General features: G+C 40.3%; 1 protein-coding gene across 1 annotated transcript in view; it reads left to right on the top strand.

Moving 5' to 3' along the window:
• SLC12A1 (solute carrier family 12 member 1) overlaps nucleotides 1-12,800 on the top strand; it is a 156,570-nt gene that overhangs the window by 57,098 nt on the left and 86,672 nt on the right. Inside the window, exons 12-14 of the mRNA XM_077263725.1 lie at nucleotides 2,877-3,000; nucleotides 6,463-6,564; nucleotides 11,245-11,400. Of these exons, the coding sequence (XP_077119840.1) occupies nucleotides 2,877-3,000; nucleotides 6,463-6,564; nucleotides 11,245-11,400 (382 nt within the window). The remainder of the gene's footprint in view (nucleotides 1-2,876; nucleotides 3,001-6,462; nucleotides 6,565-11,244; nucleotides 11,401-12,800) is intronic.

Below are 12,800 nucleotides of genomic sequence, written 5' to 3'. Positions count from 1 at the left end.
TTTTTTCATCAGTATGTACACAAGGAAATTCCATGGCAGACAATATGATCAGTGATAACAAAAATTCCCCATAAAATATCACCTACTTAACCCAGTAGGAAGTACGGCGGCGTCTAAAAATCACTAAAATTGACAAATCTCCGGGCCCGGATGGGATACACCCCCGAGTACTGCAGGAATTAAGTACAGTTATTGATAGACCATTATTTTTAATCTTTAAAGACTCCATAGTAACAGGGTCTGTACCACAGGACTGGCGTATAGCAAATGTGGTGCCAATATTCAATAAGGGGACAAAAGCTGAACTCGGAAATTATAGGCCAGTAAGCTTAACCTCTACTGTGGGCAAAATCCTTATTCTAAGGGATGCTATGCTGGAGTATCTGAAGGGGAATAACCTCATGACCCAAAATCAGCATGGGTTTTCTAGGGACCGTTCCTCTCAGACTAATCTGATCAATTTCTATGAAGAGGTAAGTTTCAGACGACCAAGGGAACGCAGTGGACGTAGTGTATATGGACTTTTCAAAAGCTTTTGATACGGTGCCACACAAAAGGTTGATACATAAAATGAGAATAATGGGGATAGGGTAAAATATGTGTAAGTGGGTTAAGAGCTGGCTCAGGGATAGGAAACAAAGGGTAGTTATTAATGGAGCACACTCGGACTGGGTCGCGGTTAGCAGTGGGGTACCACAGGGGTCAGTATTGGGCCTTCTTCTTTTTAACATATTTATTAATGACCTTGTAGGGGGCATACAGAGCAGAATTTCAATATTTGCAGATGACACTACACTTGCAGTGTAATCAATACAGAGGAGGACAATTTTATATTACAGGATGATTTATGTAAGTTAGAAGCTTGGGCTGACAAATGGCAAATGAGCTTTAATGGGGATAAATGTAATGTCATGCACTTGGATAGAAATTATAAGATGTATAACTATGTGCTTAATTCTAAAGCTCTGGGCAAAACCGTCAATTAAAAAGACCTCGGTGTATGGGTGGATGACAAACTCACATTTAGTGGCCAGTGTCAGGCAGCTGCTACAAAGGCAAATAAAATAATGGGATGCATTAAAAGAGGCATAGATGCTCATGAGGAGAACATAATTTTACCTCTATACAAGTCACTAGTTCGACCACACTTAGAATACTGTGCACAGTTCTGGTCTCCGGTGTATAAGAAAGACATAGCTGAACTGGAGCGGGTGCAGAGAAGAGCGACCAAGGTTATTAGAGGACTGGGGGGTCTGCAATACCAAGATAGGTTATTACACTTGGGGCTATTTAGTTTGGAAAAACGAAGGCTAAGGGGTGATCTTATGTTAATGTATAAATATATGGGGGGACAGTACAAAGACCTTTCTGATGATCTTTTTAATCATAGACCTGAGACAGGGACAAGGGGGCATCCTCTGCGTCTGGAGGAAAGAAGGTTTAAGCATAATAACAGACGCGGATTCTTTACTGTAAGAGCAGTGAGACTATGGAACTCTCTGCCGTATGATGTTGTAATGACTGATTCATTACTTAAATTTAAGAGGGGACTGGATACCTTTCTTGAAAAGTATAATGTTAAAGGTTATATATACTAGATTCCTTGATAGGGCGTTGATCCAGGGAACTAGTCTGACTGCCGTATGTGGAGTCGGGAAGGAATTTTTTTCCCCAATGTGGAGCTTCTCTTTGCCACATGGGTTTTTTTGCCTTCCCCTGGATCAACATGTTAGGGCATAATAGGTTAGGCTATGGGTTGAACTAGATGGACTTAAAGTCTTCCTTCAACCTTAATAATAACTATGAAATCACCATTGCATGCTTCTACTTAAGTTTCCTACATGGCAAAATATCATTGTAGCGTGAACTTTTTATGCTTTTCATAAATTGTCACCTGAAAGCCAAATATCCCTAACTTTTTGTTAGTAGTGTATATATATATATATATATATATATATATATATATATATATATATATATATATGGTAAAGTCCTTATTAGCCATTTATTCGTAAGACAATATTCTAGTTTATTGGGAGGTCATATAAAATTACATAAAACGTGCACACAGGATGACGACTAAAATAAGATGCTAACATAACATGTACAACTCTCTACCCTCTCATAATTGGCTAACGCTGCTAAGTCTTCACTTCTGGACTTGTGACATTTCAGATTATCTTGTAGTTTTGTGCCAGAGACTACTATATATAACACTTTAAAATTTTATAGCTGATTTACTTATTTACTTGCAAAAGAAGCATTTCTTTACGGCAAATAGTAATAGTAATTGGACCCTTTTACAGTATATATAAAACACATTATATATGTATGTCTGAACTGGGAGACATAAAGAAAAGTACAATTGGAGGTCATTGCCAGAATACATTTCATTTACTCTATAGGATTTGTACATTATTATTTCATTTCACACAGTCATTAAAGACAATCTGTCGGCCCGTAATTAGCATCTGCACCGATGCAAGCCTTCACTAGTTTCCATGTAGACGCAGAACATTTTGACCTCAATGTTCAGGAATGGAGCGTTCAGGTGATGGGTTAATAGCATGTAATATTAGGTAGTTTTTATGCCTGAGAGAGCCACTTGTTGTACAATCAACAGCACTAAAGTCCTTTCAAATTACATGAGATATTAACAATTTTATACTTGTGTCCTCAAAAGGGTCAGTCTTAATGATTATCTGGTTAAATAAGGTATGTCTGTACCCATAAAATTTAATGCAACCTATGATGGCAGCTTTCTGTGATCAGTACAAGACCGTGAATCATCCCAGTGATGACGGGTCATGTAGTGGATGGGAACATTTTTATTACACTGAAATAAGTTAAGTGAGCGTATATTGATTTCCCTACAGGCGCTCTGCAAGGATAACATTTACAAAGCACTTCACTTTTTCGCCAAAGGACATGGAAAAAACAACGAACCAATCAGAGGATACGTTCTTACATTTATCATCGCAGTGGCCTTTATCCTGATCGGTTAGTAATTTTTGCCTTTTATGTCGTTCTATATATTGTAGCCATTTTGGAACCCACAGGACAATAAATTCATCAGTGAGAAATCTGTCTTTTTAACGCTTAACTTTTATTTTATATCCAAAAAGCAAATTGTGTTTTGTAAATAAATGTGAATTCATCCACATCAGAGTAAAATTGTTTAATTATTATGATGAGATTTTGATCCGAGTGGCATCAGTTTTTCTCGGACGTGTAGAGAAAAAAAAATTTCACTTTCTCCACCTTCTCCATTCTAACATTACATGAAAAACGGACTGCACTTGGGTGTCATCCGAGTGAGGTCCAATTTTTTTAAGGACTCAGACTTGCAATGCGGATTTTGATCAAAAATATCAGATTAAAATTGGACATGTCTACGATTTTTTTCTGCGGGCCGCTCAGTCTGAGCACAAGCCCATAGAATATCCTTGGTACGAATGCTAACCATAAAGACCACAAATAGCTCTTGTATGAGCTAATCGGTCAAATGCACAAACCCTTAAAATGAAAAATGTAATGTGTAGTGGCATACAGTGGGTACGGAAAGTATTCAGACACTTTTACATTTTTCACTCTTTGTTTCATTGCAGCCATTTGGTAAATTCAAAAAAGTTCATTTTTTTCTCATTACTGTACACTCTGCACCCCCATCTTGATTGTAAAAAAACAGAAATGTAGTAATTTTTGCAAGTTTATTAAAAAAGAAAAACTGAAATATCACATGGTCATGAGTATTCAGACCTTTTGATCAGTATTGAGTAGAAGCACCCTTTTGAGCTAGTACAGCCATGAGTCTTCTTGGGAATGATGCAACAAGTTTTTCCCACCTGGATTTGGGGATCCTCTGCCATTCTTCTTTGCAGATCCTCTCCAGTTCCGTCAGGTTGGATGGTGAACGTTGGTGGACAGCCATTTTCAGGTCTCTGCAGAGATGCTAAATTAGGTTTAGGTCAGGGCTCTGGTTGGGCCAGTCAAGAATGGTCACAGAGTTGTTCTAAAGCCACTCCTTTGCTATTTTAGCTGTGTGCTTAGGGTCATTGTCTTGTTGGATGGTAAACCTTTGGCCAAGTCTGAGGTCCAGAGCACTCTGGAAGAGGTTTTCATCCAGGATATCTCTATACTTGGCCACATTCATGTTTCCTTCAATGGCAACCAGTCGTCCTGTCCCTGCAGCTGAAAAACACCCCCATAGCATGATGCTGCCACCACTATGTTTCAATCTTGGGATTGTATTGGGCAGGTGATGAACAGTGCCTGGTTTTCTCCACACATATCGCTTAGAATTATCACCAAAAAGGTCTATCTTCATCTCATCAGACCAGAGAATCTTATTTCTCATAGGCTGGGAGTCCTTCATGTGTTTTTTAGCAACCTCTTTGCGGGCTTTCATATGTCTTGCACTGAGGAGAGGCTTCAGTCGGGCCACTCTGCCATAAAGGCCCAACTGGTGGAAGGCTGCAGTGATAGTTGACTTTGTGGAACTTTCTCCCACCTCCTTACTGCATCTCTGGAGCTCAGCCAAAGTGATCTTGAGATTCTTCTTTACCTCTCTCACCAAGGCTCTTCTTCCATGATTGCTCAGTTTGGCTGGATGGCCAGGTCTAGGAAGACTTCTGGTGGTCCCAAACTTCTTCCATTTAAGGATTATGGAGGCTACTGTGCTCTTAGAAACCTTGAGTACTGCAGAAATTCTGTTGTAACCTTGGCCATATATGTGCCTTAACACTATTCTGTCTCTGAGCTCCTTGGCCAGTTCCTTTGACCTCATGATTCTCATTTGGTCTGACATTAACTGTGAGCTGTGAGGTCTTATATAGACAGGTGTGTGCCTTTCCAAATCAAGTCCTATCAGTTTAATTTAACACAGCTGGCCTCCAATGAAGGACTAGAACCATCTCAAAGAGGATCACAAGGAAATGGACAGCATGTGGCTTAAATATGAGTGTCTGAGCAAAGGGTCTGAATACTTATGACCATGTGATATTTCAGTTTTTCTTTTTATTAAATTTGGAAAAAGGTCTACATTTCTGTTCTTTTCAGTCAAGGTAGAGTACAGAGTGTACATTAATGTGAAAAAAATGAACTTTTTTTGAATTTACCAAATGGCTGCAATGAAACAAAGAGTTAAAAAATTGAAAGGGGTTTGAATACTTTCTGTTCCCACTGTAGCTTTCCTGGTTTGATGGTGATAAATAAGATACTGATCTTTGTGTGGGATACATGTATCCATGCATTTAGAAATGAATACCTTTAACATCCGCACAAAAACAGCACCCCAGGAGCATCATGGTATTGGTTTCAATGGCTGAGCAGCATAAAGGCCTTACATCACCAAGCACAACATGAAATGTCTAATGAAGTGGTGTGTAGCTCATCATCACTGGACTCCGGAGTAATGTTATATTGAGTGAAGAATCACTCTTCTATAACCAGTCTGGTGTACGAATCTGGGTATTTACAATTGCCAGGAGAAAGTAATCTGCCTGACTGCATTGTGACAACTGTAAGGTTTGGTGGCTGAGGGATAATACTATGGAGTTGTTTTTTAGGGGTTGGCGTAGTTCACTTAGTGATGGGAAATGTTAATGTTTCAACATACCAAGACAATTTGGACAATTGTATGCTTCCATCTTTGTTGGAACTGTTTGGGAAAGGCTCTTTCCTGCTCCAGCATGACTGTGCACAAAGCAAGGTCCAAGAAGGCATGGTTGGAGAAGTTTGGTGTGGTAGAACTTGACTGGCCGCACAGAGCTGTGACCTCAACCCCATTGAACACCTTTGTGATGAACTATAATGAAGATTGGAAGCCAGGCCCTCTCATCCAACATCAATGTCTGATATCACAAATGCTCTTCTCAATGAATGGGCTAAAAATTCCCACAGACACACTCCAAAATCTTATATAAAGCATTCTTAGAAGAGTGGTAGCTGTTCTAGATGCAAAGTGGAGACCAATTCCGCACTAGTGCCTTTGAATTTACAATAGGACGTCATAAAGGCTTTTTTAGGTGTAAAGTGTTGGTATCCCAAAACTTAATTCACATGGATGGAATTTTCCAGTATCCCTTATCCCTGTGAATACGGATTGTGCATATTGGCTTTGTTTTAAACAGAAGTCATGATGCTACTGTGAACTGAGGATAAATACATTTATAGACATTGTGTGAGTTAGAGAGTGGGATTCAGTTTACCCATCCATCCTCCATGGAAAATGATTTGTAGGTCTGGATTGGTCTTGAATCAGTGCTTCAGGGTCACCAGAATTAGGGCAAGGAAACTTTCAAAGGGTTTGTTTCGTTCAGCATCAATTTACATTTATTATTAGATAATAAGGTCAAAATGTATCAACTGGTTTATTAAAAAGTAAAAAAAGTAAAATGAGATATCAAACAGTAAGATGAACATTGAGACATCGCTTTGTAAGATTTTGTTTCCCTCATACAGCTGAACTGAATACCATCGCACCCATCATCTCCAACTTCTTCCTGGCTTCTTATGCTCTGATCAACTTCTCTTGTTTCCATGCTTCATATGCGAAATCACCAGGTCAGTGTAATGAAAGCCGGCAAATCATTGGTATGTTTTATTATCTTGTCAAATATATCTATATGCCGCAGTCATGGGGATTTTGCTAATAAAATGTTGTATCATACAAGGTACTACTCTAGGGATCCCTTCTCCGAAATGCCTGCTGGCTGATGGTTGCCCCCCGCTCTAGCTCTTTTGGCTATATATGTCATTACTATATGTTCTCACTTCTATAGGTAGTACGGTATCTTTTGGTCGTAAATTGTACAATGAGAAGAGATTTATTTCTCCGTAAAAGAAAATGCCTCTAATTCTACAACTATGTAATAAGAAAATGGTAGAATGTAACAATTATCTGCATTTGGTCTATATTTGTGATTTTTAGGGAGATCGAGGAAACCAAGAGAAAACAGAACCCTTCTCCTGGTGAGGGTTCATGTCACCACCATCATTGTACAGGAACTCACGCCATTTCCTTACCACTACATTTTTCCTTTCTTCTCATCCCTTTTTAGGGAAAGGATGGTGTCACCCTGAAATTAGTTCTCTGTCCTTTTGTTCCAAGTATGGAGGAGTATATTGCTATATAAGAGCTCTTAAAGGGAACCTGTCACCAGAAATAACGCTGTTAACCTGCAGATATGGGGTTAATCTGCAGGTCAACAGAATTATGATACTGTCCAGTGGGGAGAAAATGATCTTTATTCTCCCACCACCAGCACTCAGTAATCAGTCTCGAGGCGGGGGCACCGGTTCAGTCACCGCTCTGAGTATACAGTGCGGTCGCTGTAACCGCATCCCTGGCATTGACTGATAGCCGGCCCCAATGTAGAGCCAGTGTCAGTAATGGCCGAGGGCGCGGGTACAGCGGCCGCTCTGCATTCTCCGAGCGGTGACTGAACCGGCGCTGCCCTTGCCTCCATGACTGAATACTGACTGCTGGCTGGGAGAATAATGATAATTTTCTCCCCACTGCATTCGTCTACGTGCAGGCGCCAGACAGCATAATAACGCTGTTATCTGCAGGTTAACAACTTTATTTCTGGTGACAAGTTCCCTTTAAAGGTTTTCCCAATATAAAGTACAGCCACAACCTTTAAGGCCTCTTTTACAGCAGTCTAATAAGCTGTCTGTAAGCCCCTATCCTTACTGTATAGCAAAAAAATGCAGTTTATTTTTCCCCCACAGGGCACAGTACTGTCTGATGGGCGTCACAGATCTTGATCCAACACTGCTTCTGTCATCACAATCACCATCCTCCTGCTCGCTTCATAATGGATCACACATCCTAAATCATCCACATAGTGTCCTCCAATCACGCTCCTGCGCAGGCGCGCTGCTCGCTGCTCTGCGGAGGGCAGAGCAAAGTACTGTAGAGCAGGACAAAGTGAAGTGCGCATGCGCAGGAGCGCGATTGGGAGACACTGTGTGGATGAGGTAGGACGTGTGATCCATAAGAAGCAAGCAGGAGGATGGTGATTGCGATGAGAAAGGCGGCGCTGGATCAAGACCTGCGACGCCTATTGGACCGAAACGTGCCATATGGGAGTATAATTATTGGTACTTTTGTACTCTGCAGAGGGGACTGGGGACTTACAAACAGCTTACTAGAATACTGTATAAGAGAAATTAAAGATGGTGGCCGTCCTTTACATTGGGGAAACCTGGTGACAGATATTAATGAATAAGTTCAAACTTCAAATATAATTCACATCTACTATGGGACAAATTAGAGAGATATAATAACTTTTCTCATAGTTAGTAGTCCCATATTTTGTATGTAGACTAAAATAAAAATTCTACATCCTCTTATTACTAATTGTATTTGTTTGTGATGTGAAGGCTGAAATCAAATCATTTTCCATTTTATCACATCTGGAATACCTTATTCTGTGAAACGTTAAATCTATGCGTGCGCCTGCGCTGCGTCATCAATCAGCAGTGACGGTATAATTTATCCAGGCATATTTAACCAATTTCAGTCCCAGAAATATTCTCATCATAATAACACGTATAGTAATAGTCAGGGCTTTCTCTATAGTAGTATCCAGCCTTTTTCTGTAATATAATATACTATGATTATACAATACTTGCATGTTTCTGTAATTAAAGTGACTGCTTGCGGTTGAGTGACATGTTCTTTATCTGAGCTGTGGAATATTTTATATTAAAGCTTTATGAATGACAACTTGCTTATTAATGCCCCTGAGTTATATCCCCTCCGACTGCAATACATAATGATGGGAGATATGCACGGCTCTATCTGAGGAGCCAACGTGACCACATTCCTTGGTTCTTGAATATTTGCAGAATAAGTAGTGACAAGAATGTCGATATCTTCCTCCCACACCGTAGCTTTAAAACACAGATTTGTATATCATGGTATAGTTGTATTGATTACGCATTTACAAATATGACATGATATTAACTAAGCCAGTAATACTACTGTCATATTTAATGGCAATATTGGCAAAAACGGGCACTTTAGGTATAAAGGGAATTAAAAAAGACATTGTTCTGCAAAGTTTAATAACTGTTTTTTGTTTTTAAAGCTTTGACTCCATCGTCTGCAAGAAAACAGATATTGCTTCAATAAATTATCATCTTTATTACTTTGTGTTACTGTCGTAGGTTTTAGGACGCCAATCCATGCCTGTGTAATAGGGGACATCTCAGACGATCCCTTTGGACTAATGTGATATGAAATCACTTGCTGTGTAAAACCCAGCATTATAGGACGCCACTCGGCATTTTTTTAGACTTTTTTAAAAGGAAATTCTCAGTTGATTCATGCTGCCGAAACCGTGGTCAGCATGAATCAGAACCTGGCTGCATGACTGCCGTCGGGGACCGTACCTGGAGAGAAGATTAGTCTGGCACCCCCGACTGGTTTTTCCCTTTACTGTTCCAGGTGTCAGGTTGTTCACTACGTAAGAGACTTGGCAATCACCAACAGCAGTGATGGGAAAAGCCAACCAGGCTAGTTTTATCTTGAGGTACTGTCCCTGGCCGGATCTTCTAACTTGGGAGCAATTCAGAGAAAAACACATTAGCCTGTGCTGCAAGGCTCTGGTTAATGCTCCCTGTGGTTTGGGCAGTATGAATCAGTGAACAAGTTTCCCTTAACCCCTTAACGACCGCCGATACACCTATTAATGGCGGCAGTTAAGGGTACTTATTCCTCAGTGCCGCTTTTTAATGGCGCTGAGAAATAAGAGTATAGCGCCCTCAGGATCGGAAAAATCTCCAGCTCCTTGGATACCAGGGGTAGCTCAGACCCCGTAGAACATGATTTGGGTAGGGTTTTTACCGTCCCCAGTGTTGCGATCGCCGCTATTCACCGAATAACGGTGACCGCAAACAATTTTTTTTGACATATCTCTGTATTTTTCATAAATAAATGCAAGTTATATCGAAGAAATTTTTCCAGTAACATGAAGTACAATATGTCACGAAAAAAACATTCTCCGAATCGGCAGGATCCATTGAATCGTTGCAGAGCTGTAACCTCATAAAGTGACAGTGATCAAACTTGTAAAAATTGGCTTGGTCATTAAGTACAAAATTAGCTCTGTCACTAAGGGGTTAAAGCTTTTTTGGTACTTTAATATTGATGACCCATATAGTGATGAGCGAATATACTCGTTACTCGAGATTTCCCGAGCACGCTCGGGTGTCCTCCGAGTATTTAGTGCTCGGAGATTTAGTTTTCATCACCTCAGCTGATTGATTTACAGCTATTAGCCAGCATAAGTACATGTGGGGGTTGCCTAGTTGCTAGGGAATCCCCACATGTAATCAAGCAGGCTAGTAGCTGTAAATCATTCAGCTGAGGTGATGAAAACTAAATCTCAGAGTACTAAAAAATACTCTGAGGTCACCCACCCGAGCGTGCTCGGAAAATATCGAGTAACGAGTATATTCGCTCATCACTAGACCCATACTTAATATTGAGTTCAATAACATCAGATAAGTGGGGTGTGACTTCTTGGCACCCAAAAATTCAACTGACTGAAGAGGCTGTGTCATTTTCATGAGCATTGAGGCTTCTTCATTGTTTCCTGAGAACTGCTTGGCACATTTTGTTGAGTCGGTGCCTGATATTTGAATGGGATTGAGCTGCAGAGAGCGGCAGTACCAAGCACAGCCACTCCAAAATGTAAGGAGTGATACCTGGCAAATAGATGGCACTAAAGCAACGCTGGCCCTTCCAACTAGTTGTGGAGCAAAGTGACAACCCCCCGCCAATCTTATATTGATGATTTGTCCTTAGGGCTGGTGCAAATAAGAATATAGTCTTTCATCCAAGTGCCGATTATGCAAATCACACTCTCATCACCGTTTGATCACAACATGATCAGATTCTCTGGGATGAGGAAAAGATGAAGAAAAAAAATTCTCCATCTTCTTCATTCCGTCAGCCCGTGGAAAATGGACTGCACTCAGGTGACATACGTGTGCAGTCCGATGTTTTCCATGGACTCATTGACCTGAGTGCAATCCAAATATTGCATCAAACTCGGGCATGCTGCAATCCGATATGCTCGTCTGCACCTGCCCTAAGGATAAGTCACCAGTATCAAAGTCCTGAAATGCCACAAATGGAAGGCCAAGTTTGTAATTTGGTGATACGTTTTCTTATTTAGAGCCTCAAATAGAAGGTGAATATAACATGATGAATCCATCTTGTACACACAGGATGGAGACCTGCATTCAAATATTACAACATGTGGGTGTCCCTGTTCGGAGCCATGCTGTGCTGTGGGGTGATGTTTGTCATCAACTGGTGGGCTGCTCTCATCACTTATGGGATAGAACTTTTCCTGTACATCTACGTGACATACAAGAAGCCAGGTACGAATTGTATAATAAATTAATTGAACATATTAAAATAAAATTAATACAAGGTATAAAGTAGTGTTTGACAGCCCATGAACCCTTCAATCATTTCCATATTTCTGCATAAATTTGACTTAAAACTACACCAGATTTTGACACTAATCCTAAGGGTAGGTAAAGATCACCAAATCAAGCAAATATTGGACATTGTAATTTCTTGTAGGAAAATGGTTCAATATTAAATGTCTGTCAATGACAAAAGTTTGTGAACCTTTGCTTTCAGTATCTGGTGTGACCCCCTTGTGCATCAATAACTGCATCTAAACTTTTTGAATAATTGTTGAGTAGGCCTGAACATCGGCTTTTCATTTAAACCAAAAAGCTCTATTTTAGTCTCAAACATGTACAAAACATTGTACCAGTATCCTTCTGTCTTGTCCAGCTGATCTTTATCAAACTGCAGATGGGCAACAATGTTCTTTTTGAAAGGCAGTGACTTTGTCCTTGCAATATTGCCATGCACATCATTGTACTAGCGTTGTTCAGTGTCCTCTTAATGGTGTACACATGAATGTTGACATTGGTTAATTTGAAAGAGGCCGTTTGTTTCTTAGAAGACACCTTTGGTTCCACTGTGACCTTGCAGACCATAATACCCCTTGCTATTAGAGTACTCTTGCTATCGACTATTCCTGAGGAGGTTAATAATAGTCTTGAATTTCCTCCATTTGCAGATAACTTGTCGATGAATTAGTGGAGTCCAAACTTTATAAAAATAGTCGTGGAACCTTTTTTTAGCCTGAAGAGCATCAAGAACTCTTCTGAGGTCCTAAGAAATCCCCAATTGTTTGTGCCATGATACACTTTCACAAAAGTGTTGTGAAGATCAGATTTTGATAAATCTTTGTTCTTTAGCTAAAATAGGTTTCTCAGACACATCTGATTGTCAGGATTCAGAAGGATCTAAAAAAAAATTAAAAAAACAAAAACAAAACATAATCAGGTTCCTCGCATCATGTTCTCATACACTTTATGCAGTTAATAGCACTCTGTGTCTGTACTGCTACACACTTAGGCAGTTAACTGGTTCATGCAGCTTTACATGAACACCCGATCCTTACACTATGGCTGGTCCAAATAACTAAAGCAATTGTTACCATCCACCTCTCGTGTCTCCCCTTTTCCTCATAGTTTGTAAGCTTGCGAGCAGGGCCCTCATTCCTCCTGGTATCTACTGTATTTTGAACTGTGATTTCTGTTATGCTGTAATGTGGAGGCGTTGGGCTGCTCCTTTCACCCAAATGTACCTTCCAAGTTATCCCCCAAGTACCCTCACTTGTATTCCCTTCCTTTGAGGTCCATGCTGTCAGACTCTACGTCCCCTTCTCCATGTGAGAGGCGGTGGTGTATCGTCC

This window comes from Ranitomeya variabilis, chromosome 5 (genome assembly GCF_051348905.1).
Source record: "Ranitomeya variabilis isolate aRanVar5 chromosome 5, aRanVar5.hap1, whole genome shotgun sequence".
In the NCBI taxonomy this organism is placed as follows: domain Eukaryota; kingdom Metazoa; phylum Chordata; class Amphibia; order Anura; family Dendrobatidae; genus Ranitomeya; species Ranitomeya variabilis.
This window is presented reverse-complemented; position numbering and strand designations above follow the sequence as displayed.